Source organism: Squalius cephalus, assembly GCF_949319135.1.
Source record: "Squalius cephalus genome assembly, chromosome: 14".
NCBI classification, from domain to species: Eukaryota; Metazoa; Chordata; class Actinopteri; order Cypriniformes; family Leuciscidae; genus Squalius; species Squalius cephalus.
In genome coordinates, this window is record NC_137135.1 from 21,856,365 (window position 1) to 21,882,020 (window position 25,656).

The following is a 25,656-nucleotide window of genomic DNA, read 5'->3' on the forward strand; positions in this document are numbered from 1 at the left end:
ACGCTGCTTCCTCTTTCGTCTTCCTCCTCGTCAGTAGGTGGCAGAGCACGCTTGCACATACATGCTGAACATACTACATGTAGAAGTGTGTGTTCGTCATGTATTGTCCTAAAGGAAAACACTCCCGTATCGCGTATACGTTTTAAAAATTCACACATTGGTCTTCACTTACAGAGAAACAATAAACCACTGGTTGTCCTCTTGGCTAGAAGATATTTTAAGGATATGTGTCACGCTTTCGATGTTATATTCGGTGCTCCGGAGAAGGTTTGCTGTACTAACCCATCATAGAAAGATGTTGTGTGAAGAATACACGAAGACTATGAATTAGTTTTATTCCTTAAGAATTGAAGTATATACATTTGCTGACATGGATTAGTGAACAACTGTTGATATCAAGAGAATGTCAGTGGATCAATAAAGCAAACGTGATGGTGCGTCAAAGCAGCAGATGTTAAAGCGGACGTGGGGACTTTGTCATTACTCTGGACATTTCTGTAAGAAACATTTCATCTTAACTAGTAGATGCTAACATTATGAATTTAATCATATTATAATGGATATTTTAATATATTTTATCGATATATGCACTGCATAAACTGCTTATTAACAATACAATACATCTTCTGGAGAATAACATTAATGAATACTGATTTTACTAGGTTGTCAGTAGAAATGGAGTTCCCAGAACATGGTCAGCAGCTCTTGGCCAGCCTGCGCTCTCAGCGTCTGCAAGGTTTCCTATGTGACTGCACCGTGCAGGTCGGCCCGACTCGTTTCGGAGCCCACCGTGCTGTGTTGGCCTCTTTCTCCCCTTTCTTCCATATGTTTTACTCAGATCAGTCAATGGGAAATACCAGCACAGTCAACGGAGGTCCACACAGAGAGACAGTCACTATTAATGGAGATATCGTGACCCCTCAAGCCTTTGGACTCCTTCTTGATTTCATGTATGAAGGAGTACTGCAATTAGCGACCCACCCCCCTCCTGAGGACGTGCTCGCCGCAGCCAGCTTCTTACATATGAATGATGTGGTGCGAGTTTGTAAGAGAAGACTTCAGGGTCGAGGATTGGCTGAGGCGGATAGCACAAGAGTAGAAGTTGGAGCAAATGAGTCTGCTAAACCTGGAGGGCTTGACGGCTCGCCTAGAAAAGACGTACCTGGTGCAGAAACAGGAAGAGATGGAGGACTAGAACATTTTCATCAGTCGAGCCAACAAATGTCACTTTATATCAATACCAAGGCTGAAACACAAGCAGGGATGGCTAACCTCCTCACACACAGCGTGGAGAGGTCAGAGATGGCAGACACCACCCAACCGGGAATGGATTTGCTACCAGCTGTTAGTAATTCTTGTTCAGGACCATCCACATATCGCTCATCGCCTAGACCTGACAAAACAAGAATATCGGCACGGTCTGCTAGCCTTGAGTCTGCACTTTCAAGTCCGTGCAGTACAACAGAACTAATTCAGACAGAGACTCAACCTGTTGTAGCCACTGCCGTGGCTCTGAGCAATGTGGACAACACCAGCGCTGCCCAAGAACATGAACCTAGTGTTTTCATGCCGTCTCAAATACTAAAACCCCAAGTCCAGAATAAAAGTTCTGGGAATCCAGGGTCATCACAGCACATTCAGAGCCAAAACGAAAGGAGACATGAGAACGCTTCGTCCAATACAAGTAGAATGCAAAATAAGCATAAACTTTCGCGAAACTTTAGGGGAGGAAGTCTTTCACAAACGTCAGGGGAGGAAAATGAAGAGAGCTTTGAAGTGAAAGTAGAGGCCATTGTGATTTCTGATGAAGAGTCTGATGACACAGAGGAGACGGTGGTCATGGATAATGGCCCAAGAATAAATGAAGATTTAGACGATGGGGACGATTATGACGACAGCAACCATGATGTCGAGGAGCTCACTGATACTCAATTTATAACAGCACACCCATTAACTCATCTTCCCCATCAAGAACCCCTTTCTTTCCCTCCTTCACCGCAAGGTCCAAATCCTTCTGCAGCCGAAACCGCTGGCTTGCCGTCATCCCTTTTTCCTGCCAATTCCCACCCGGAGCAACAGACCATGTACCTCGAGGATTTTCACGACTCCCTTGGGAGTTACATGGAGGATGTGCCTACTTGTAACACTTGTGGAAAGACCTTTTCCTGTGCTTACACCCTGAGGAGACACGCCATTGTGCACACCAGGGAACGACCGTATGAGTGCAGCTACTGTTACCGCAGTTACACACAGTCTGGAGACTTGTACAGGCACATCAGAAAAGCACATGATCACGACCTGCCAGTCAAACGCAGCAGAGTTGAGTCGGACCATCCACCATCACCGCCGCTGCCTCCTCCTCCTCCTCTTCCTCCTCATCCTCATCCTCCCCAGACGTAGCCATTGATTGTGGTCCAATCTTCTTAACTGGTCATTTAGAAAATGACACAAAATCCTGGTGAAGGTTTTGCAAATGTCACAAAAACATAAATTGCCACGTCTATACATTTGTGGCTCATCCCTCAAAACAGTAAACGCTTTGGAAAGGAATCCACCTGACTGCTTCCATGCCACATACAAACAGAACCAATGTAACAAAAACAAGGTTTTTGTTGTCAATTCACTAGTTATACATGTCCTTGATATTTGTATTGTTGCACAACCTGGTTTTAATCTTCATTAATTGTTTTTATAAAAAGAAAAGTAAATTCGACTTGACCAAGATTGGTTCCAGCACACAGTCGTAGTATATTAAAACCTTTTAATAGTTAATTGCCATTCATGATGGTGTTTTGCATTTTAAAATGTTATGTTTTTGGTATATTGGTATATCAAGAGATAAGCATTCAAGTCCCCCTATCATGCTTTTCAAATATTACTTATTAATTCCAGTTTCACTTTCTGTTATATACCTTCATAACAATGTAATATTTTCAGCCTATGGTCTTCATTGGCTACCTGTGAACGACATCTACTTTGTCCTGCCATCCAACACTGTAGTTGTAGCTGAGGCCTGGAAAAGTTTGGTTCGTGTTGTCGACATATCGAGAAGACGCTGTTTTCAGCTCTGCAAAACCACTTTACATTCACTTCAAAAGGATCAGGACTCACGCTGGAACTGATACAGAAAAAACAATGCCATTGTTCGTATCACTGTGTATCAAGCCCTGAGGAAGCCTCCAGAGCTGAAATTAGGATATGGCAATAGGCATTTCGTTTCTGATATGCGCTGTAAGTGGTAGGCAAATCACAACAGACTGGGCCATCTGGCCAATCAGAGCAGAGTAGGCTTGTGGAAAGGAGGGGTTTAGAGAGACTGAATCTTCGATCGAACCATTTTCAGACTCTTTGAGAAATGAGGTGATGTGCAACGCATATAAGAAAATGAAAGTGTTTTTGACCTTGGATACATGTAAATCTACTGTAGGAGACCTCCAAAACAAATTAGGAACCTTTAAAATAGCATAATAGGGGCACTGTCTCACTAAAAGGAAGAGTTTTTCTGTGTATGTATGTGTTGTGTGCATTTTTGTTTGAGAGTGAAAGATGGTGAAACATTTCTTGCAGGTACTATAAATTAAAACCAGCTTTCAGTGCTTTTGGGATCGGTCCATTTATTTGTTGTAAAAAATGTAGAGAACTACATTACCATTCAAAAGTTTGGTGTCAGTAAAAAAACTGTCCTTTTAGTCGTGAAGGACACTTTAAATTGCTCAAAAGTGACAGTAAAGACATTTATAATGTAACCATTTGCAGTAATTTCTATTTCAAATAAATTGTTTCCTTTTGAACTTTTTTTTTTTTTTTTGAACTCCTGAAACAATTTATGTTTTCTACAAAAACATTAAGCAGATAGTAATGTTTCTTAAGCACCAAATCAGCATATCAGAATGATTTCTCAAGGATCATGTGACTGAAGACTGTAGAGTAAGGATGCTGAATATTCAGCTCTGCCAAAACGGGAATAAATTACATTTTAAAATAAAGCAGTTCTTTTAAATTGTAATAATATTTCACAATGTTTTTTTGTTTTTTTTTTGATAACAAAAAAAAAAAAATGCCTTGGTGAGCATAAGAGACTTTCATCAAAAACGTTAAAAAAATCCCCGAAATTTAATATTTACTGATAAATAATGGACAAATATATGACGAAAGTAAAAGTTTGCACAAGGTAAACAATAAAACAAAATTTTAATAGTCATATTACATTGTGACACTCATACATCAATATCAGTTTGGTAAAACGGTGGTCAATACCACAGCCCAGTGAGTTAGTTGTTCTGACTTCCAGCAAAGAATAATTTTCACATTTGTTTAACTGTAACAATGTACTTGAGAAGAAGCAGGTATCCAGAATAAAACATTTTCCGCTATCATTCGTCCACTGGTCTGTGCATCTGCAGAAAGAAGTATTGATTTAGAAGTTAATATTTTAGAGATTTTAATTCAATTGAGAGAAAATGGTTTTTAGTCCATCGGATTCTAATTACGTAAATAAGTGGTTATCAAGAGTTACTCACCGCTTCTGCGAGCTGAGGCCATGCCATAGCCATCACAACTCCATCATCAGATGTAGGAGGTGTCTCCAAGTTCCAGTATGTGAAATTATGGAACACTGAAGAAACTTTAACTATTCTGTCCTAAAAGCAAATGCCAAAACAATTTCTGTTAATAATCTGTTATTTAGTAGTTCATATTTGTGAATTCCAAAGAAAAGTGCAGGTCAGGTCACCTCTTGATCGGACGCAGGCTTTTGGACCTCTTTCAGCACTAGTCCTGTGTATCCTTGTGGACAATGCAATTCCTGACCCTTCAGCCCTCGACCTCTGAATGACACTGTTGTTTCTGCAAAACACAATGTCATTTTTATTGGGTGGAGAGCTTTAATGCGTTTCATTCTCGAGCCGTGCAGTGGTATTTGACTAACCGTGTTTGCGTTCCTTCACAGTGGGATTAAAGAACTTGAAGACTTCAGCAGGTCCATCATGCTCTATTTCACAAGGTAACAGGTGGATCTCTGGTTTGTCAGCTTGCTTGAGGGAATCAAGCCGGATAGACGTAACGCAACTGTTCACTGACATCTAGTAAAACAAAGTGTGTTAGGCACAGGTGACTAGGATTGAACTGTCTTATATAAGTGAGACCAGGGCATTGTAGCTGGAAGGTTCAACTATGTTGTCAGGAGTCAGGACAAGGGTATTTTCTTTCATTTTTGGGAGGCCAAGTTGTCAGACGCCTTTTAAATGTATTATATAATGTGTTATTAAAAAAAAATGTTGGCCATAAAAATGGTTTGTTATTGTTGTACGTTACCTAACATTTTACATTAGGACACCCGTTTCATTAACTGTTTCGTGTTTCATGCTTTGTGGAAAAGCCTATTAAAATCTGTTCAATGACAAGCCAGGATCCATTATAACACAATTTTCCGTTGTACCTTTAACATTCCTATTTTGAGTTTTTTTTTTTTTTTTTTCTCGAAATGACAATACATCAAATGCCAGGGGAAGAAGGATTACCAATTAATTATGATTAATTTACACCATTTTATTATTAAAAGTAGTTTATATCAGTGTTGCCCGAACTGACCCTCTGTAAACCTATAAAAAGGATATGGTAAAACGGATATATAATTTCCTACATACTTCTGATTGCAGATATCTTACCTTGCTCGCTTGCCACAATGTTTATAAAGTGTCACATGGGAAAGATTCGTTTACTGTGATTGGACGGGCTGCATTTCTTCGTCACCAGACGGATGTTTTTCGCGGTAAAATCCAAAGTATTGTGCCATCTACCGTTTCGGTGGTGTAACGTTAGTCGGATGATGACTTAAAAGACAGCATTATTTAATAACTTTTACAATTACAACGCATATAAAACAATCCGAGAGAAACAGATACACAACACAACTTTCAATAACCTCTGTTAAATCACATCATATGCACCATTTCCAACATGATTTCCAAGCGCTCTACAAGTGCAACACTCATAATGTTCCTACTAGGAACTCACAACAAGCGACTAGGAACGATGTTTCTTTAAGGCGAATGTGTGTCCTTAGGTTAAAATACGGGTTTGGTGAACCCTCGTATGAGTTTGGTAGATAATTAATTAGATGATATATTTTGATCGTTTTACTAACGCATCCTGTGGAAAATGTTTGTAATTCCGTGTTTAAAAGTGCCGCAACGTCATGCACAACTGTACAGGTAGGCTGCGAACAAATAGTTGCTCTCTGTGGTATATTTTCCCCTTACGGAAATTGACCATGGTTTTATTATAGTAAAAGTGTAGTAACCGTGTTTGTTTGGTGGATTAATTACCATTTGTTTAACCACAGTTTTACTACAAATACCATGGTTATATTATGGTTAGTTTAGCAGTTATACGTTTCTGTGTCTATTTTGATATCTTGCTGGTGTAATAACATGCATTTTTCAGAAAATACCTACTGTCACAAGGTGTTCTGGACCGCATGTACTGTGCACAGAAACACTCAGATGGGACTGTAACCCTTCCAGTCGTAGCATCTGTTCTGGCACAGCTTGATCTGGTGGCACTAAAGGAACATGTTGCACAGGACAGCTTTTGTGAAATTGTTGATATCCAGGTACATAAGCACTGACAGTTATTTAAGATATGTTTGCTCCCAAGTCACTGGACATGAACATCTGAACCTCAGTATACTGTATACCTGCTTTTTTTAGGCTCCTCCATTATCAAAGAAGGAGAAAGTTAAATCTTTCCATAAGAGGCTTGCAGAGACTGCACAGTCCTTTCTGGTTTCTAAAGGGAAAACATGGAGTGAGGATCTGGAGAGAGACATTCCTAGCCGATGGCAATGCCACGGAGATCTTGTCCTGTTTAGTGAAGGCTGCTTCTCTAATGCAATATGGAAAGAAATTGGTGGGTGATAAGTTATGAATACCTGACCCTCTGTAGGTCCAGTTTTTTAAATAAAATTATTAGATTGTATACCCTCTATTAACATTTAATTTATCCCAGAATAATATTTTATAGCAATGAACTAAAATGTCTGATTACATGCAAAATATTTTCAAATATGTTCTTACTTTTTATTTGTTTTAGGATCTGAATTCTGGACTGCTGTTGCCCTGGCGCTGGGAGTCAAACGTTTAGCACAAATTAAAAAAATTTCCCATGATGGTTACCGCACACCTATAGTGACACTGCTTTTAGGAGACAGCAGCTATGTGACACGCATCGATAACCATATTAGGTAACCCATAAGTTGCCACGTTATCTGAAGAAATAAATGAATATTAAAATGAATTAATCTGTCTGAAATTTCAGGTACGAGTTTGATGTCACCAAGTGCATGTTCTCTTCTGGAAATATCACAGAGAAGCTCAGAATAGCTTCCTTTAGCTGTATTGGAGAGACTGTGGTTGACTTGTATGCAGGTAAAAGCAATGCTGTGTGTTTACCATTTTAGAGTTGGAATGGTTTTTATCACCTGAGATGTATGACCATATTTTACTCCATTGTCCAGGGATTGGCTACTTCACTCTTCCATATCTGGTACATGCTAAGGCTGCTCATGTGCATGCCTGTGAATGGAACCCAGATGCAGTGAAGGCCCTTCAAAGAAACCTACAGATCAATGGTGTGTCCGACCGCTGCACTATCCATCAAGGAGACAACAGGCAGGTGAGGATAACAGCTTGTACACTGAGATACAAAAGTGCTGATTGTCATTATCTTAATTTCACCTACTTATATTTCAGATAATATTTCACCTACTAATATTTTTTGTTGTTGTTGTTGTTGTGGAAGAGAATCAGTTGATTGGGCAATAGAAAGTATATATATATATTTTTGTCTCAATATGTGATACCACAAATCTGGGCAGTTGAATAAATAAACATTTGCACATCCTTTTTAGCTACCTTTAAGTGATCTTGCTGATCGAGTGAATTTGGGCCTCATACCAAGTTCAGAGGAGGGTTGGCCGGTGGCGTGTCGTCTGCTAAAGAGAGGCACTGGAGGAATACTGCATATTCACCACAATGTCACAACACCTTTGCACCATAAACCACCTGAACATCCATCTGCTATAGATGTTGATAAAGACTCTTCCATCCAGAGAGATATGCAAGTATGGACTGCTTGGGCTTCAGACACAGCCAGACGCATCTGTACACTCTTGTTAGACATCACTGGAAGTGAATGGAAGACAAATATTAAGCACATAGAGCATGTCAAAACATACGCACCACATATCAGTCATGTGGTTCTGGACTTAGAGTGTAAGCCTCTCTGATAAACACATCCACTCATGTATAAAGTTGAAAGACCCTCTGTCTGTAATTAGCTCTAGTCAATTTAACCCTCTGATTGCTGATTTTTCACCATCTATTTTTTTGTGTGTTTAAAATGCAAATTGATTTAAAATGTTTTGTAATCATTTTAAAGAATAATAATATTAAAAAAAGAAAAAACGTTTTAAAATCTGGTGACAGAAATTCATAAAGAGCAACATCAATTATTATTTTACAAGAAACCTTCAATATTTATTTTGTTTATATGGAATTTCCCCAATACTAACAAATAATTGTATAATATACACTACCATTCAAAGGTTTGGGGTTAAGATTTTTTTTTAATGTTAAAATAAAGTCTTTATGCTCACCAAGGCTGCACTGATTTGATCACAATACAGTATTTTCTTTTTCTACTGCATTTTGAAATAATAGTTTTCTATATATTATATATCTATAATAAAAAAAAGCTGAATTTTCAGCAGCCATTACTGCAGTGTACAGTGTCACTTGATCCTTTGGAAATCATTTCTTATTATCAATGTGGAAAACGGTTTTGCTGCTTGATTTTGTTCTGGAAACTGCAATTCTCTTACGGATTAATGTAAAGTTCAAAGGAAATGGTATTTTTATAACACAGAAATGTTTTGTAACATTATACAAGTCTTTACTGTCACTTTTGTTAAATTTAATGCCTCGCTGATTAAGTATCTTAAAAAATCATACTGACCCCAAACTTTCGGATGCTCTTTCTTTTTCTATCCCATTGAAATGTAGGGTTATACTAATGTATGTAATATATTTTGCTTGTGTGTGTGTGTGATAAATATGATTTTATTTGTCCTCAAAGTGACTATAAAATGTAATTCACTTTTCCATTGGTTTTAGTGAGTGACTGAAAGTGAATGTGAATTGAGTGAATACACAGCAACACACTCCACATACACTAATGCATTGATATGACAATGCACACAATCATATTTATCAAATCAACCAGCAAGTACACACAGACATAGACACATACATAGATTCATCCACTGCAAGCAACAAAAAGACTCAAACTATATTTCATCCTATCATCTTACCCTTTTTTCATATTGCATTGTCAAAATCTTCGGAACGAATTAACAATGTATTTGTTTAAGCTCTAGTTCATAAGTTAAATATGATGTATTTTATGTTGCTTAGTCCTGGTGTCCATTTTAATGGACATGAAAATAATTTAAAAAATAGCTGTGCATACTTTTTTTTTGTTGGTTTTTAGGCAAAATTTCTATATTGGAGAAGATTAAATATCAAGTGATTTTTTTTTTTTTTTTTTTTTTTTTTTTTTTTTTTTGGTTTAGTGGAATAACAAATTTGGTCTGAAGGGTTTTAAAATCTTAAAACGCTGAAGAACAATAACCTCCCTCACGAATATGTGATTTTTGTCCATGGATTCCACGCTGACGTCTGCGCGCATCGTGGACGCGCACCTGTTGCTTGGTCTCTTCCAGTTTATCTGACGCGCAGACAGAGCTCCAGTGAGACTGCAAACTTTTGTTCCGGGACGCGACGTTTGTTTGGCAAAGCTGGAAGTCAGTGAGCTCGCACGGAGAAGGACACGAGAGAAAGAGAGTGGGAAAATCCTGCGCCATTGGTAAGTGAAAATTTGAAAACAGGTTTTTGAAGATTTTGCTAGAGATGTTATAGATCTATTTAATATGCGACAAACTGTATTACACTTTTTGTTTATATTCTACCTTAGAATAACACTTCCCTATAAGATACAACGAGAGTTTTTCAGTTGTTGATATTGTCACGAACGATGTTTATTTTATCCTTTCCCCCTAAGATCTTAACGTGTGGTTACATTTGTATTTTATTTTCCTATTGTTTGTTTTTACAAATTTATGTTTAATATCGGACTCTTTTTACATGTAATGTTGGATTATTTAGTTAAGTGAATGTAATGTTCTTGTGTGTGTGGTCCATGTGTTAGAGCAGCACAGATCCTTCAGGGCTGCATTTCCCAAAAGCATTGGTCCTACGATCAACTTATGTTTACAATGTTCTTGGGAAACGCAGCCCTGATCTTTATCAGTATAGCTGGAGGAAGTTGCCATTAGTGGTGCTCACTTTAATCCTTTCTATTTTCCTCAAAGAATGAGGAAAAAGTTTGCCACAGAGGGTCATTTGTTTTGGATACAGACCAACCCAGTTGTAATTGAAGGTTATTGAATTTGTTTTGGGGTTTTTTTCACACTTTTTCCATCAGTTGAGCTCAAAGGGCATTTACAAGGCTTTCGAGTAATAATCATCATAAGTGCCTCGTTTAAAAAAGGTTTATTAAAGCTCTCCACCCATGGTTGTGTGTCCTTAAAGGGTGGTAATTCTTGTGATAAGCTGGCTGTCTGTTGTTTTCCTCTTTTCCTGATGACATTCCAGTGCTTGGGCCCCTTTTCCCACACTCGGTTGGCCTTTAGCTATTTAATCTCAAACAACATAAAATTTATTGATTTGCTGTCCATAATTTTACAGTGACAAATCAAAACAAGGTTCTCATGCTCTCTAGCCATGTCTTCCCACCAGAGAATTATTTTCGTCCTTTCAGTAAGAACATGGTGAGAAGTACCAATTTATTTTTGCAAAATAAATACATTTGCTTGGCTTTAAAAAATGATTTATTAATGTTAATATGCTTATACTTGATTTATGTGGTAGATACAGGGATAGGAATATCTCTGCTTCCCTGTTGTGATATTGGCTCATTGGTAACCAGCTAATTTGCATGTTGAGCTGCATGTCACAGTGTGTCCTTGTGCTTGTTTAATTACTCAGCTCCTGCAGAGAGGTGTTGAAGAGCCACTGACACTGACAGACACTGCGTGAAGGCACTGAGAAAGGTCACTCCCTTTATTTGTCAGTTCTGCCCTGTGTCCAGGTCTCCTCCCTTTTTACAAACAGCAGGGCTTCCTTTATTTGTGTAACACTCTCATTATATATATTAGTCTCTTCTCTTCATCTCTGAAAAGCAAATGTCTTATTCTCTGGCTTCTATCTGTGTGCGACACTGGTATGTTCCTTAGTAAATTTTTGCAGGTGGTTTTACGAGTTTCTGTAATTTGCATTTGTGTTGACATAATATATTCTGTTGACTTAATGCATACAAAGTCTTTTTTTTTTTTTACTATTCCTTAGAAGCAGGGCTTGACTCTTGAGGATGGTGCAGAACATGGAGATCAACGTGTCCTTCCTGACCGACTCGGAGCAAGAATTTATACTAGAGGTCCTTCGGCGGGATGAGGAGCTCAGGCGCTTGGAGGATCTGCGTGTGAAGTGAGTGTCACTGTTGTGTTCTTGAAATGCAGATTAAAATAAAACTATTTATTTAAAATAGACTGCTTAAAATAGCAATAAATCATTTTCGGGTCTTAAAATGTTTTACAAATCAAATTGATATCTGTTTTTTTACTCTTTTTTTTTTTTTTTTTTACCGTTCAAAAGTTTGTCAGTATGAATGCTTTTATTCAGCAAGGACATTAAATTGATTTAATGTGTACTGCTAGAAAAATAAAATCACATACATCAGAAATTGTAGCCTATTTTGTACCCTATTCATGGAAAGGATGTTGTGTCAGGCAAATAATTTGTGTGCTCTTAGAAAGCTGAAATCCGAGTTGCTGGAAACCAGAAGAAAGGGTGCGAAGCGTGGCAGTGGGAAATACAGTGAACGCAGCTGTGGCCGCTGCCAAGAGCCCATGGGCCTTCTGACCGGCAACGGCAGCCAATGCAGAGTATGCAAACATCAGGTTTGCAGAAAATGCCAATCAGTTCGACCCAACGGATCTTGGGTGTGCACAGTGTGTGCCAAAGAGATGTGAGTGTGTACCCCATGCCTCCCAGCATCCTTCTCTTTGGCTTCAGTCCATTAAAAAAAACCTGTCATTAAGAGGCACATTAGACTGGAAAATGAGGCCCTTGCTTAATGGAAAAGGTTAATGTTCAACAGAAACTCAACTTCAGGTTTTTCTCTCTCTCTCTCTCTCTCTCTCTCTCTCTCTCTCTCTCTCTCTCTCTCTCTCTCTCTCTCTCTCTCTCTCTCTCTCTCTCTCTCTCTCTCTCTCTCTCTCTCTCTCTCTCTCTCTCTCTCTCTCTCTCTCTCTCTCTCTCTCTCTCTCTCTCTCTCTCTCTCTGTCTCTCTGTCTCTCTCTCTCTCTCTCTTAGAGATCTGAAGATGAGCACCGGAGACTGGTTCTATGACGAGAGGGTTAACCGCTTCTCTGCAGCTCCTGGACATGACTTAGTCCGAGTTTCCCTCAGGAAGAGGCCTCTGAGTGAGTACAGGAAGCAGATGCCAGACATTCGGATAGAGCAATGTGAACCTACTCTTTCTGTTTTTATAAAGGGTGGAAAGTAGATTTTCTTTGTCTGTGTTCACGAAGAGGAAAAGAGAGAGGAATAATGATCTGGTTTACTTTAGAGAATAATGGCTGGCAGTGTTTTGAGATTAATCATTATACACCTCTTACTTCCCCATTTTGAAATTTACATCTCTCTGTTTTAGGTAAAAAGAAAGAGACAGCTGGGGAAATGCTGTTAAACAGAGCTGACTTGAATTCCAGCCAAGCTGTACCTGTGCCCAAACCAAGACTAAAGGACGTCGCTCTAGCAAATAAGAGGTGTGTCGTCATCAGCACTATTTATACAGTCTCATGTTTCTACTGATTGAACAGTGTAATGTTCTTCTTTTGAATATTTACAATTTCATAAAAAAATATTTACTATATTCCAATTATTGTGATATCACTCTGGTCCATTAAAGGTCACACAGACTATTTCTGTGTTAATTATTCATCCTTATATAAGTACAAACCTGAATGCTGTTTCATGTTTTCATGTTTTATGGGGACTTTCTATAGATAATGATTTTTATATTGTACATTCTTTCCCCTTACTCTAACCTACTCCTAATCACAACCCTCACAGAAAACGTTCTGCATTTTTACATTTTCAAAAAAACATCAGTTAGTATGATCCATAAGCTGTTTTCCTCATGGGGACCAAAAAATGTCCCTATACGGTCAAGGATTTAGGATATTGGTATCTTTGTGGGGACAACAAGATCTTCACAGATCTTTTCTGTACAAGTCTCCGCAGGCTGTCAAACTCCAATAGGTGCAGTTTTATTTAATGATATTTGGTTGCGAGACACAAAAACAAATGCATTTGATAATATAAATGTCCAACCTTTGATTTGAGAACTTATCAGGTAATATAGTCATATGGACCACTTTTATGGTGCTTTTAGCGTCCTTTTTGGAACTTGACGGTAAGGAAGGAATAAAAAATATATTTTTATCTGAGAGTGTACTCTAATCTTTTGATGCCAGTATCACAGTGGTTGAGGTGTTTGAATGTGATTTATTAGGATGCCAGCTCTGTCTAGCATCTGTGCTTGACCCTGTTTCTTTCTCTCAGCTCACCTCTTGAGGCTTATGAGGGACTTGATGTGCGAGAGCAACAACGTAGCGACACAGAATCAATAGAAAAAGCCAGTCTGTGCAGCAGTCGCACTGAGACTGAATCCCCCCACAATACCCCCTCAATGCAGAGGTAAGATCTTAGCCAGAGGCACAGAGATCCATGACTTGTGATGTAGAAGTGTGATGCAAGCCTCTGATTTGCTTCTAGAAAAGAGGAACTGACAGCCAAGACTAGTCCCACAGACTCTGCTGTGCCCATCCTGATGGCCCCCAGTAACAGTGAAAGCCCCTCTACCACTGAGACAGTAAGCGTTTATTCATACTTTACCCAGTTTAGCCATGTGCTTTTTCTCTCCTAATTCTGCTTATGTGTCACCTATTCCCATGAATTTTCCACCATCTTCCCACCAAAATAAGGCCTCATTAATTCATCACATGAACTCCTGCTCTGACTCTTTGCGTGACGTGGATGGGCTTTTCAAGAAAAGTGTCAGAAGAGTGCACAAACTGTCAGGTAAGGTTATATTTTGAGTATACAATACTTTTAAAAAATCTGGGGTCAGTTTTTAAAAAAAATAGATTTGAATAAGAATTGAAAGTGACAGCAAAGACAGTTATAATGTTACAAAAGATTTCTATTTCAAATAAATGCTGTTGTTTTTAACTTACTTTCATCAAACCTGAAAAAATATACTGATGCTGAAAATTCTGTGAAAATCACAGAAATATATTACATTACGGTTATTTTAAATGATAATATTTCACAATATTATAGTTTTAGCTGTATTTATGATTAAATAAACTAGACTTCTTTCAAAAACATTACAAAATCTTACTGACCCCAAACTTTTGAATGGTAGTACATTTATTTTTTCATTCTTTTAAATGGGCAAACACTGTTTTCTCATAGATATTAAACCAGCCTCCACACTCGATTTACATGAAGATGAAACAGAAATCGCTGCGCCATCTATGAGAGATAGAAGCAAGTCCGTTCCTGGCCTTAATGCTGTGAGTTAATTAAGAATAAAGTTCAAACAATTTAAAATGTTTGCACTGTATTCTTCACATGTGCAATCTAAAGTGACCTGATTGGCATGCATGAATTGTTTTATCAGGAGGAAGATGAGGAGGAGGAGGAAGATATTGATAATTTGGTGAATATACACAGGCAGAAATTTGGTAAAAGCTTGGGAAGTCTTGGAGGCTCAAGGGTAATCTACCTTAATTTAAATAATATTTTATTTATGAATATTATTACATTTTAAAAGAAATTATTAATAATAAACTTATCAAGATAAAGTGCAGTTTATTTATAGTTTAAATTTGTCTAAACTAAATAAAATGAAATATTAGACACTTGAATGTGCTGGGCAGCTTTTTGTTTATTTCTTATTCCACAGAGCACTCTTGGCAGTATGATGAGTGTGTACAGTGAAGCAGGAGACTATGACCGTGTGGAAGTGAGTGGAGATATTGTCTTCTCTCTCAGCTACGATGAGTCCAGCCAGAGCCTGTCTATTGTGGTTCATGAATGTAAAGGGCTGGCTTATGCTGATGCAGCAAAAAAGAAGTGCAACCCGTAAGTGGGCCTCCACACAGCCTATGAAGTGATTTCTTAAGAGGGTCTCAGTTCTTTACTGCCTTCCAAGAATAATAATTTTCCACCCGTGAATCATTCCATTGGGTTTCCCCATTACAGAGGGAAAATGACTCAGTCTGCTAAACTCCCTGAATTGGTTGATTCCTTTCCACAGATACGTCAAGGCTTACCTCCTCCCAGACAAGAGCAAGAAGAAAACTTCCATCAAACATAACATCAACCCCAGTTTTAAGGAAACACTGAAGGTATTGTTTCAATTTCTGTCAGATAGTATTTTTTAAAAAGTATCATTTTAAATACACTGATTCCCTGATAAACTAAACTAAACTCCCAAAAATAACAATTTTTCATGGCTTGGAACAAGAAATACTATCAGAAACTGATACCACTGAGTAACACTTATGTCTATATGTAATGCTTTAACGGCAGGTAATTACAACCCTGCACACTAACATCTAGTTTCGAATGGGCTTGATATTGACACAGAAGATAAGTACACTTATCAGGGAGTCACAGCGAGACAAATATTAGTTTTTATGCTTGCCTCGTTTTAATCTAGAATAAACAACATGTGCAGTTCACACAAACAGATTAAACAAACTGGCTAAAGCTCCATCATGGCAACCTCTTACTTTTAAAAAAACATTTCATCTTGACAAGCTGTCTTGTGCTCGTTTGTGTTAGTATTCCATCAGCCGCACCCAGCTGATGACTCGCACACTACAACTCTCTGTTTGGCACTATGACCGTTTTGGCCACAATGCCTTTCTGGGTGAGGTGGAGGTACCGCTGGATAGCCATGACATTGACTCGGCAGTTGTAGAGTGTATGGCTCTTAGAGGAAAGGTAATACACTTTTATGGTTGTTTTGATGCCACAGAAATGTCACTGCTCTAAAATTGTTTTTTTTCATATTCCCTTTACGTTTTTTTCCTGCGTGTCTTCATAGGCAGCTGCCCATTTAGCATCATCTCCATTCGATCAATACAAAGGAGAGCTGGTGATTTCACTTAAATATGTCACAGCAAATAAGACACATACAGAGGACTCTAATGGAAAAGGTGAGGAAACACACAGTTAACTTATCTATTAAAATCTTTAGCTAGTGTTACATAGTAAATGATGCCTCTTTTCTCCAATAAAGGGAAAAAGACCAAACCCGCAGATGGTGCTGAGCTGCATGTGTTGATCAAAGAGGCCAAACATCTGACAGCCATGAGAGCTGGAGGCACATGTGATTCCTTTGTGAAAGGGTTTGCAAACATCTGTTTCATTCCCTCTACCCAATTTTAAAGGACTTTTTTTGTTTTTGTTTATTTTTGCCGATAATTCTGCCCCTCAGGTATCTGCTGCCATCAAAGAGCAAGTCTTCCTCAAAGAAGAAGACTCCAGTTGTGAAGAAGACAAAGAACCCAAATTACAACCACACATTTGTGTATAAAAATCTGAGTCTGGAGCAGCTGAAGGACATGTGTCTGGAGCTCACTGTCTGGGACAGAGAGACCCTGTCCAGCAACGACTTCCTGGGAGGAGTTCGCCTCAGCTTGGGAGCAGGTAGGAGAATCTGTTGCTTCATATTCCTTGAGTTGAAATCAATACAGAAGCCTTTAACGTTGATTGAATTATTGGATTCACCAACTGCAGACACCAAATTAAGAAGTGTCCCTGTTACACCATCCAGGTGTTTTGTTTTGTTTTTTTTGTCAATTTTTATTGATATTAATAAAACTTGAGTTGATAATGTATACACTGCCATACAAAAGTCTGCCATAAGAAGTTAATGTTTTTGATAGAAGGCTCTAATTTTCACTAAGGCTTCATTTATTGGATCAAAAATAAAGTAAAAATGAACTCTTTTCTGTTTTAAATGTATTTTAAAATGCTATATTTTTTCCTGTAATTGCAAAGCTGAATTTTCAGCATCATTACTCCAGTCATCAGTTTCACAATATCCTTCAGAAATCATTCTAATATGTTGATTTGGTGCTCAAGAAACTTTTCTTGTTCCTATCAATGTTGAAAATGGTTGTGCTGCCGTTTTCAACATTGTATAAATTACAATTTGTAATTTATAAAAAAAAAATGGATAAATTGATCAATTGATTTCATCTTTGCTGAATACAAATATTCAAGTCATCTGAAGCTGATGTTTGCACAGCGACTGTCAAGGAAGGAAATGACGAGTGGGTGGCAGACTCCACAGGGGAGGAGATCATGCTGTGGAAAAAGATGATGCAGTACCCCGACTCTTGGGCAGAGGGCACTCTTCCACTGCGCTCATCCATGGGAAAAGTCAAGTAAGGATATTGTGCAATCCCCCCAGGCCATGATCAGGACAGAGGTTTACACATTCCACAACGCTTGTGTGTTTCTGTTACAGCTGTGCATCCCTGTAATATTTTAAAGACTTTTTTAGGTGAATGCATCTTTTATATTTTAAACATTCAAGGCAGTTCAAAAATAATGATGTGGAAATATGCGATGTGTATATGTTAATTGTATTTATTTCCTATAAACATTGCAGCTGAATGGATGTTTTCAAATACAACAACATTTGAATTCTGTTCTAAAATAAACCTTTGGACACAGTAAATGTTTTATTTGAATAACACTTTGGTTTTAAATGTGCACTTGATGCATGGCCCAAAATGTTTCACATATTTTAACACAATGTATTTTAATGACATAATGCAGATTTACTCCGTGAGCACATTATTTTTAGGAGCTACATAGAAATACTTGCATTTAATAAATATTAAATATTTTTAAGAATCCACATTGTGTGCTGTGCACTCGATTATAGATGGTTAAAATTATTTTTCCTCAGAATATGTTTCTTTTGCAACCCTGCCTGGCAGTTTTCCCACTTGCAGATTAAAACCAGTTCCAAATTAAATCACATTTCCAGCTGTGATTCTCTATTAATAATGGCTACAATATGTGGTTTCAAGTGACTATTTGTCTAGGAAACAGGCTCAGGGGGTGCATGCATCCTGATGACCAACCGCAATAAGGAAAACTCCCACCCACATCATCACCATGCCCCCACATAGATCTGGAGTTGATCAGATCGAGGTCAGTCACAGAAGTCCCTGTTCATCTCCAGTCTCTCTCGCTCCTCCTCAGTGAGGAGGTACTCCTCTACATACGAGTAGAGCTCATCAGAGGTGGTGGGGTTAACAAAGCGCTCCCGGTCAACACCGTATTCATCCAGCAACACCATGGTGAAATAGGCTGTCGAGATATGCAGTGCCTGTCTGTTACATACAAAAAAACAAACATTTACCTCTTTTAGATTGAAAGAATACATTCATAGTACAGAGCATCAGCAAAATGATTTCCTTCAGTATAGTCACTGTTGTTGCAAAACGTTGCGAAAGTGTCTTGTCCAAAACTGTTATGTGGCTTGTATAAAAATAAGACCAGGTCTTGAATAGAAATTAGACCAATGTGGCCAATATGTCTCTGCCCAAACATAAAGTCAGCATGAAATCCATTTTGCACCCCATTTTATTTGAAAAAGGATATTCAGTGACAAAACAAGTAATGGGATCTTGATTGTATCAACTGGAAACTGACTGATAGTGTAAATTGCATTGCAATCATTTGCCAAAATGTACTCAGGCCAGAGTCGGGACTTGCTGAAGATGGACGCAAAGAGTACCAGGCACTGCAAGCTCACTGTTTGTGATGCTCGAAATATTGGAAGCTGCTTTGTGTACAGCGGTAACCAAGGAAGCGCTATATAAGCGCCACCTACTGACAGATAATTTGCAGTTTTATTCAGTCTGTCTGCTGTTTTTGTTTGGTGCAGGTGTTTTATGTAGCATAATCTCACAAATCTGAAGTCAGACCATTCTGTTTTTGCTTTAAATCTTGAAATTATATAATTAAATTTAAATCAAAAACAACTGCTCATGTTACGTGTGTAGCCTCTTTGTTTAGATCGTGATTAAAATGCAGTGGTTGCCTCTAATTTCAAATGGCTACAGATTTTTTTTTTTTTTTTTGTATAAAGGTAGTTTGGCCTGTAATAGAGTAAATAAATGACAAATAAATTTGCTTGGAAAAAAACAAACAAAAAAAACATCGGCCATGAAAAATTATGATCAGTGCATTCCAAATTCCATGTTGACTTTTTTTTTTGTAATATTGCAGTTGCAAATACAATAGTTAAATATAATGGTATTTAACATGTAAACACTGCTGTAGATAGTGAGTTACCTAAGACCCTCTATGACCTCAGGCTCTAGACGCTGTTCTTTGATGCGTCCCACTTCGCGAGGTGGAGTTCCTAACAGCTCAATCACGGTCACATGTCGCAGATCCAGACCACACTCAGCTTTCTGTCTCAGAACATTCCCACAATCATATAGTTGAACACTCTTCTTTCCTCTGATTGTTTGTTAGAGTGAAAGAAGTATCCATATTACCTGTAGCATAATGTTCTGAAGCCTGTAGTTCTGGTTAGCATTATCTGGAGTAGATACAACAAGAAGCTTTCTCTTTTCATAAAACTGGTCAAGCAGAGCACCAGCAGACCTGACATCTGTTTTTATCGCCATTACTACAAGAAAAAGCAAACATTTCACATACTTGGAGAAAAATGTTTTACAATCAAATATTTTATATGCAATTTCAATCACTATGTAATGAAATAATTTATATAATTTTTATATAAATTATTTCTAAACTACCGTTCAAATGTTTGGGGTTGGTATATATGTGTGTGTGTATGCATGTATGTTCTATTTTACTATTTGAATTTATATATGCATTTCACTTAAAAACACACTTAAGCTAAACCACATACTCACATACACACTGGGCAGCCTCATCGGACCAGCTGCGGTTGAGCTGACAAACACGTGTCGCAAAACCTGTCCTTTCAAAGCCAGGATCACAATGGTATTCACATATAGCCCCATAATTATTGCCATCAGATGAGCATATCAGGTAGCCATGCATAGGCGGCTTTAGCTTTGGACACCTTCTCACTGAAGGAAAGAATATTTCACTTTAGGGAATTTACCACTGTTTTTACTTTTTCTAGTCATATTTTAATAATATTGATTATAGTTAAATGGATAGTTCACCCAAAAATAAAAATTCTGTCATCATTTCTCATGACTTTTTCCTCTGTGGAACACAAAATTTAGAAAAATGTCTCGGTGCTTTTTGCCCATATAATGAAAGTCAGTGAGGTCCATTATTTTTGTTCCACGGAAGAAAAACAACAACATGAGGGTGATTAAATGATGACACAATTTTAATTTTTAAGTGAACTGTCCCTTTAACACTGTGAAACAGAAGCAAATCAAAGTTCTATGCTGGCTTTACCTTCAACATGCACAGTAAACTTGCAAGTCGCTGCGTTGCGAGCCTGGTCGTAGGCTTTATATCGAATCACATGTATTCCTTCTGGAAAGTCGGACCCAGACTCCTGTCCATTTCGCAAGACCCTGATGAGGGATGACAAAAAGGTCATTTATAGGTAGCCTATTTAACATACAGTAGAGGAAGTTGGATGGCTTTCATAAAATGTGATACACATACTGCAGTGTTCTGTCAGCTGTATCCTTAGCAACAGGACGCTCCCAGGAAACCACGACAGTTAGTTTTCCTGGTTCTGCTACCTTCACTCTGGACAAAGGACATTTCAGTTTGGGGGGGTCATGATCTGAAACAATGCAATTTTTATTAAATATTACAACGTCTTCTCTCTGATTTGGGAGAACTGGAGAAATTGGCCAAAATAATGGCATTTGGAAACTAAATACATTAGACTAGATTTCCAAATAGATGACTTTGCTGTACCTGCACACGTCGGTTCTGTGCCGCTCCATTTCCCCTCTTCCTGGCACATACGGTAGCGATCTCCCTCAATCTGGTAGCCTTCATAGCAGGTATAGTCACACCTGGAGTCTACCACAAAACCACGGGTGCAACTGTACATACCGTGGTCAATCAGAGGCAGAACATGACAACGCACCTCTGAGAGATTCAGACATAATATAAACACATGGTTCAAGTAAGGACAGATTGTCAAGTACTCTGCAGCAGCTGCCTAATACATGTTTTTTTCTTAATCAAAGGACTAGTTTCTGTGGTACAATTATTTTGACACCTTTTAAGTACTTACTTCGACAGACAGCGGTTCCAGACCAGCGGCGACTGGGCATGCATTGCACAGATGATCGCCCCAGCCGTTTATATCCTCGATCACAGGAGAGCTGACAGCGAGTTCCAAGCGTGCTCTGGTAGCGCCCGCCTCGAGGGGAAGAACAGGACACTTCCCCGTTGGATAGCTTAAGTGTATGGCACCACTGTGGATCTGATGGCAAAAAAAAAATTAACTGTAGCATTTCACTATTAGTCATACTGTTTCATTTGTGAAAGTGCTTACGTTTGTAGTCCAGCTGAGGGGGGTAGTAAGTCTCGTCCTCATGCACAACTTCATTGGTGTCATGGTAGGCAGACGCTGAGCCTGACAGGAAACATAAAATAAAACCTGAAGTAAAACTAGATTTTGGGCTTTGATCTCTAAACATTTTCAAAAAGTCACCTTCCAAAAGATTGAGTCAAAATATTGGCCGGCACATCACAGCAGCAAATCAGCTGCATCATCAGTATCCTGCAGTCCCAGCGCTACAGAAAAAGATCCCCGACCACCCCTGTTTTTGTTTCCATGCACCACATCCACCATCATCATTCTTTCCTCTCACACACTTTTTTTCCGGTTTCACATACATAAACCTTTAAAACTCTTTGGGGGAACTTTTTTTTTTTAGTCTATAACTGTGAGCATTCCCTAAAAATAAGCTTATTACAGGAAAAAAAATATTCTGAGAAGCAACCAAAGTTCAATACTGTACAGTATGTATCAGCATCAACTGAAATCTAGGACAGAACTGTTTCAACCAATGCCAAAAACATGTTTGCCAAAAGTTGCTGCACCCTGCACACAGAAAACTGAAGATTCAGCCAATTCATGGTTTCCAAGTCTGTTTACTGGATTAGGATCTTTGAAAGTCATTTTATAAAGATTGTCTTACTGGGAGGAGTTATTATGACAAAAATATTTTGGAGGAGCTCAGTGTTATTTTAGAACTTTAGTATTTACATGTATACTATTACAGTATTTGTTAATGTTTCAAATTAGCTTTTGTTTTTATATTTTCAACTTTCATTTTAAATTTACTTTTAGTAATTTTGTTGTTTATCATTTTTATTAAAAATATCCCTGTTTACCTTTAATTTATTTTTTATTTTAGTTTAAGTTTTTAATTTATTATTTTATTTCAGCTATATTCCAAATACCAAAGTTTTAGTAAACACTGGAGTGGCTGAGTGTGTGTGTGTATATATATATATATTATATATATATATATATCTGTTCTGTTTCTGTGAGTTTCTTTGCATGTGTGCTTGAATTCATTTGTTTTGGTTTCTATTATCTATTACCAATCGCGTTTACACATTGAATGTAATAAAATTAGAATCATTCTTGCCCAAAAAGTTTTGGTGGTTCCCTAGCAGACAAGTGTTAATGTCGAGCACTGTATGGAAATATTTCCAAGAATATTTTTGCCCCCTTTTTGGGCAAGAATGATTCTAATTTTATTACATTCAATGCGATTGGTAATAGATAATGTATTGACGCTAACAAGTTTGCACCAGTTGAAGCTTGCGCAAGCTGTATCTGTATGAGAGGAGAAACCAAAACAAATGAATGGAAGCACACATGCAAAGAAACTCACAGAAACTGAAACATACTGCAGTATTTTGCTTTTGCTACTAACCAGCTTTTGTGTTTCCTCTGCAGGGAAATATGGATATTCTTTATACTGATTCTATTTGGTTTTATTAATTGAATTTATCAATAAAATGTAAGAACTTTATATAAAAGGTGACACAATCAATAAGTTTAGGAAAGAAAATCCCTTTAAAAAGGTAAAATATGCCCTGTAAACCAATTTATGGGGGCAAATATCACAAATATACTGATTTAAGTAGGCTAAGTAAGAGCTGATAGAACACTGATAAGAATATTGCTTCAGAATAAAATTACATTTACACCACACACACAGACAAATCCTTTTTGTTTTCCCAGAAAAGTAACTTTTTTTATTCAGACAAGTAAATGACTGATGTACAGGCTGAATGTCGAGCCCTACCATGTATGAAAAAGTTTTAGGCCTAAAATTCCCACATATTTCCAGGTTACCCATGACTGTGAGAACTCTGCAAGAAGGTAGTTATTACTTTTTAAGTGTAATATTCAATTATTGAGCTGGCCACCCTAGGGTGTTTCCCTGCCTTTGGCCAGGAAAGACTAACAGTGACCATACCTAGGACAAGCAAATATAGAAAATGGATGGATAATTATTGAGTTATGGTATGTATTCTTGCAACCAATAAAAAGTACTCAATAAGTAGTTCAATGTACTCTCCCTGATCCCAACAAATCACTGTTTTCTTCTTCGTGGTAAAAATTGAGACATGTCTGAGCAAAAGAAAAACTGAATCTAAGCCAATGATGTGTATGGAAAGAGGATAACAGTATGCAAAGTTGTTGCCAGGCCTAGAGGGATCTCATTTCAAATATCCATCCATCCAATTTCCAAACTGCTTGTCCTATGTTGCCGGGATGCTGGAGCTTATCCCAGAGTCCTGGGCCATAGTGAAAACACCCTGGAGTCCTGGACAGATGGCCAGACTTATGATGGACTAAATTATGTTAAATATATAAATGTAGAATTCATACTCATGGAGACTGACTGCAGCTGTCTACATCGTTGTATCATACCAAGACTGTGACTCAGCATTTGTCAATACCCAGTCTGCCTTACCCTACCTGGAAAACATTATGTAGTGGCTTTCCTAATTTGTGAGGAAAATGTTGTTCTCATTTTCACAAACTATTTGGAACTGTGCAGAAAGCCAAACCACTTTACTCACATTACCCACTTTTAATCACATAAAATAACGTAAATATGCAAAATGACGATACATATTTATGAGCATGTTATTTGTTTCGGTTAATAAGTTCACATGCATGCATAGCATACATGGCAAGACTTTGATTTATTTATGTTTTATTTTATTTATGCCCCCACAGTGGGACAATCAACCCATATAGTTGACATATAGTTAAAGTTCTTCCTTTAATAGGTCAAATTAGGGCCCTGTCACAGATGGTGAGCTCACACTCAGTCATTTACTGGGTCACTGAGTTATAATTAGCCTACAACTGCTTAGACAGTATGGACATCATACATCAAATAGTGAACATGTTAATCATATGTTTCTGGCTACATTAAACGCTTAATGGATGTAACAAAGTATGTTTGTGTCTATGTTTTGTTCAAACAGCTCAGTTGACCAAGTACGTCAAAATTTCATTCACCCTGGAGTCTGAATCATTTATGATTCTGAATCATTCAAGAAATCTAGTGCGCAACTGAATGGCATTTGAGCTTTGATAATCAATGGCTTGGGAAAACGAGCACGGCCACAACACACAAATAACTTTTAAAAAGTTATTTAGTTTGACAATTTAGCCTACATACTATCCAATTAATTCGTTCCTACAAACTAAAATAAAATCTCCATTTTTCAACTAAGACCTGATAGTCCGTAAAGTCAAATGTAAAGGTAAACAAAATCACAGCTGTTCTTCATTTGAACCCTATTGCTGCTTAACGAACGAAATACAGGTTGAGAAAGCACAAGTTATGTACAAAAATAACTCATCCAGTGAAGATTATTGTTTCGTATAGAAAGAGAAAATAAAGATCTCTCACCTTCAGTGATATCACCCAGAGTCTGATAAATGATGCACAATTCAACAAAAAGAGTAATAAATTTGATCATTGCATTGGATGTCAGATGGAAATATGAATACAAATGTTGAAAGTAGATCTTTACTTGAGAAAAATTCTGCTATTTCCAAAGAAATCGTTCGGATAACTAACTCTTGACAGAGTTTAGTCTCAAGCAGTGAATCCCACGCAGCCTTCCAGAGACTGGCGTATCTACAGCTCAGCGCAAATTTCTTCCACTAGTCGGACTTGCAACTCTTCTGTGTATTAAGCATTTGGACGGACGGTGGCGCTGCTGTTCAATGATCTTATTTCTTGAGGTTGGTATTACCAAAATATTACTTTAGATCTGTGAATGTTTGCTAATTTCTTAATTGAAAAATGTGTTTTCCACGCTGTAGTGACAGAAAAATAAACAAACATACCTCAGTGTTGGTAAGGTAAAGTAATTCATTTAAATGTAGGGTAAAATATATCGT

At 37.8% G+C, this 25,656-nt stretch overlaps 5 protein-coding genes across 10 annotated transcripts; 3 read left to right on the forward strand and 2 right to left on the reverse strand.

Annotated features, from left to right (window-relative positions):
* The first annotated feature begins 64 nt into the window (after positions 1-64).
* Positions 65-4,361, forward strand: zbtb3 (zinc finger and BTB domain containing 3). Its single transcript, XM_079893156.1, has 2 exons — positions 65-497; positions 663-4,361. The coding sequence occupies exon 2, from the start codon at positions 676-678 to the stop codon at positions 2,398-2,400; it is 1,725 nt and encodes a 574-aa protein (XP_079749282.1). The 5' UTR covers positions 65-497; positions 663-675; the 3' UTR covers positions 2,401-4,361.
* Positions 4,175-6,004, reverse strand: rnaseh2c (ribonuclease H2, subunit C). Of its 3 annotated transcripts, XM_079893161.1 has the most exons (6): positions 5,924-6,004; positions 5,667-5,831; positions 4,928-5,081; positions 4,733-4,845; positions 4,521-4,640; positions 4,175-4,397 (listed from the first exon to the last, which is right to left on the reverse strand). In XM_079893161.1, exons 3-6 carry the CDS (start codon positions 5,079-5,081, stop codon positions 4,374-4,376), a joined length of 411 nt encoding a protein of 136 aa, XP_079749287.1. In that variant the 5' UTR covers positions 5,667-5,831; positions 5,924-6,004; the 3' UTR covers positions 4,175-4,373. The 3 variants fall into 3 exon arrangements, with proteins under 3 accessions (XP_079749287.1, XP_079749286.1, XP_079749288.1); XM_079893160.1 differs by lacking the exons at positions 5,667-5,831; positions 5,924-6,004 and adding an exon at positions 5,544-5,641; XM_079893162.1 differs by lacking the exons at positions 5,667-5,831; positions 5,924-6,004 and adding an exon at positions 5,314-5,453.
* A 23-nt stretch (positions 6,005-6,027) lies between these two features.
* Positions 6,028-9,159, forward strand: trmt12 (tRNA methyltransferase 12 homolog). Of its 2 annotated transcripts, none has more exons than XM_079893157.1 (7): positions 6,028-6,212; positions 6,445-6,613; positions 6,711-6,909; positions 7,093-7,243; positions 7,318-7,427; positions 7,517-7,674; positions 7,910-9,159. In XM_079893157.1, the coding sequence occupies exons 1-7, from the start codon at positions 6,160-6,162 to the stop codon at positions 8,285-8,287; spliced, it is 1,218 nt and encodes a 405-aa protein (XP_079749283.1). In that variant the 5' UTR covers positions 6,028-6,159; the 3' UTR covers positions 8,288-9,159. The 2 variants fall into 2 exon arrangements, with proteins under 2 accessions (XP_079749283.1, XP_079749284.1); XM_079893158.1 differs by lacking the exon at positions 6,028-6,212 and adding an exon at positions 6,221-6,373 and having other exon boundaries at positions 7,910-9,153.
* A 538-nt stretch (positions 9,160-9,697) lies between these two features.
* Positions 9,698-18,128, forward strand: sytl4 (synaptotagmin-like 4). 3 transcript variants are annotated; one of them, XM_079892837.1, is made up of 18 exons: positions 9,698-9,924; positions 11,106-11,170; positions 11,466-11,603; positions 11,929-12,144; positions 12,492-12,601; positions 12,832-12,946; positions 13,746-13,880; positions 13,959-14,055; positions 14,168-14,264; positions 14,661-14,761; positions 14,869-14,964; positions 15,154-15,332; positions 15,508-15,598; positions 16,038-16,199; positions 16,303-16,414; positions 16,498-16,606; positions 16,696-16,907; positions 17,512-18,128. In XM_079892837.1, exons 3-18 carry the CDS (start codon positions 11,488-11,490, stop codon positions 17,652-17,654), a joined length of 2,091 nt encoding a protein of 696 aa, XP_079748963.1. In that variant the 5' UTR covers positions 9,698-9,924; positions 11,106-11,170; positions 11,466-11,487; the 3' UTR covers positions 17,655-18,128. The 3 variants fall into 3 exon arrangements, with proteins under 3 accessions (XP_079748963.1, XP_079748962.1, XP_079748964.1); XM_079892836.1 differs by lacking the exon at positions 11,106-11,170 and having other exon boundaries at positions 9,712-9,924; XM_079892838.1 differs by lacking the exon at positions 11,106-11,170 and having other exon boundaries at positions 9,712-9,924; positions 14,869-14,907; positions 17,512-17,659.
* srpx2 (sushi-repeat containing protein X-linked 2) lies at positions 17,595-25,385 on the reverse strand. Its single transcript, XM_079892843.1, has 10 exons — positions 25,160-25,385; positions 21,760-21,840; positions 21,496-21,687; positions 21,171-21,347; positions 20,910-21,033; positions 20,694-20,815; positions 20,171-20,350; positions 19,787-19,920; positions 19,578-19,699; positions 17,595-18,610 (listed from the first exon to the last, which is right to left on the reverse strand). The coding sequence occupies exons 1-10, from the start codon at positions 25,227-25,229 to the stop codon at positions 18,430-18,432; spliced, it is 1,383 nt and encodes a 460-aa protein (XP_079748969.1). The 5' UTR covers positions 25,230-25,385; the 3' UTR covers positions 17,595-18,429.
* Positions 25,386-25,656: the final 271 nt, after the last annotated feature.

Coding starts and splice junctions, on each gene's coding strand:
- zbtb3 (XM_079893156.1), top strand. CDS start 676: ATGGAGTTCCCAGAACATGGTCAGCAGCTCTTGGCCAGCCTGCGCTCT.
- rnaseh2c (XM_079893160.1), bottom strand. Junction 4,846..4,927: donor TGTGAAGGAACGCAAACACG/GTTAGTCAAATA, acceptor TGTGTTTTGCAG/AAACAACAGTGTCATTCAGA. Junction 4,641..4,732: donor AGCCTGCGTCCGATCAAGAG/GTGACCTGACCT, acceptor ATTTGCTTTTAG/GACAGAATAGTTAAAGTTTC.
- trmt12 (XM_079893157.1), top strand. CDS start 6,160: ATGTTTGTAATTCCGTGTTTAAAAGTGCCGCAACGTCATGCACAACTG. Junction 6,213..6,444: donor CGTCATGCACAACTGTACAG/GTAGGCTGCGAA, acceptor TGCATTTTTCAG/AAAATACCTACTGTCACAAG. Junction 6,910..7,092: donor TGCAATATGGAAAGAAATTG/GTGGGTGATAAG, acceptor TATTTGTTTTAG/GATCTGAATTCTGGACTGCT.
- sytl4 (XM_079892837.1), top strand. CDS start 11,488: ATGGTGCAGAACATGGAGATCAACGTGTCCTTCCTGACCGACTCGGAG. Junction 15,599..16,037: donor GTTTTAAGGAAACACTGAAG/GTATTGTTTCAA, acceptor CGTTTGTGTTAG/TATTCCATCAGCCGCACCCA. Junction 16,415..16,497: donor AGAGGACTCTAATGGAAAAG/GTGAGGAAACAC, acceptor TCTCCAATAAAG/GGAAAAAGACCAAACCCGCA.
- srpx2 (XM_079892843.1), bottom strand. CDS start 25,229: ATGATCAAATTTATTACTCTTTTTGTTGAATTGTGCATCATTTATCAG. Junction 19,700..19,786: donor TTCAGAACATTATGCTACAG/GTAATATGGATA, acceptor GTTCTGAGACAG/AAAGCTGAGTGTGGTCTGGA. Junction 18,611..19,577: donor GAGGTCATAGAGGGTCTTAG/GTAACTCACTAT, acceptor TGTATGTAACAG/ACAGGCACTGCATATCTCGA.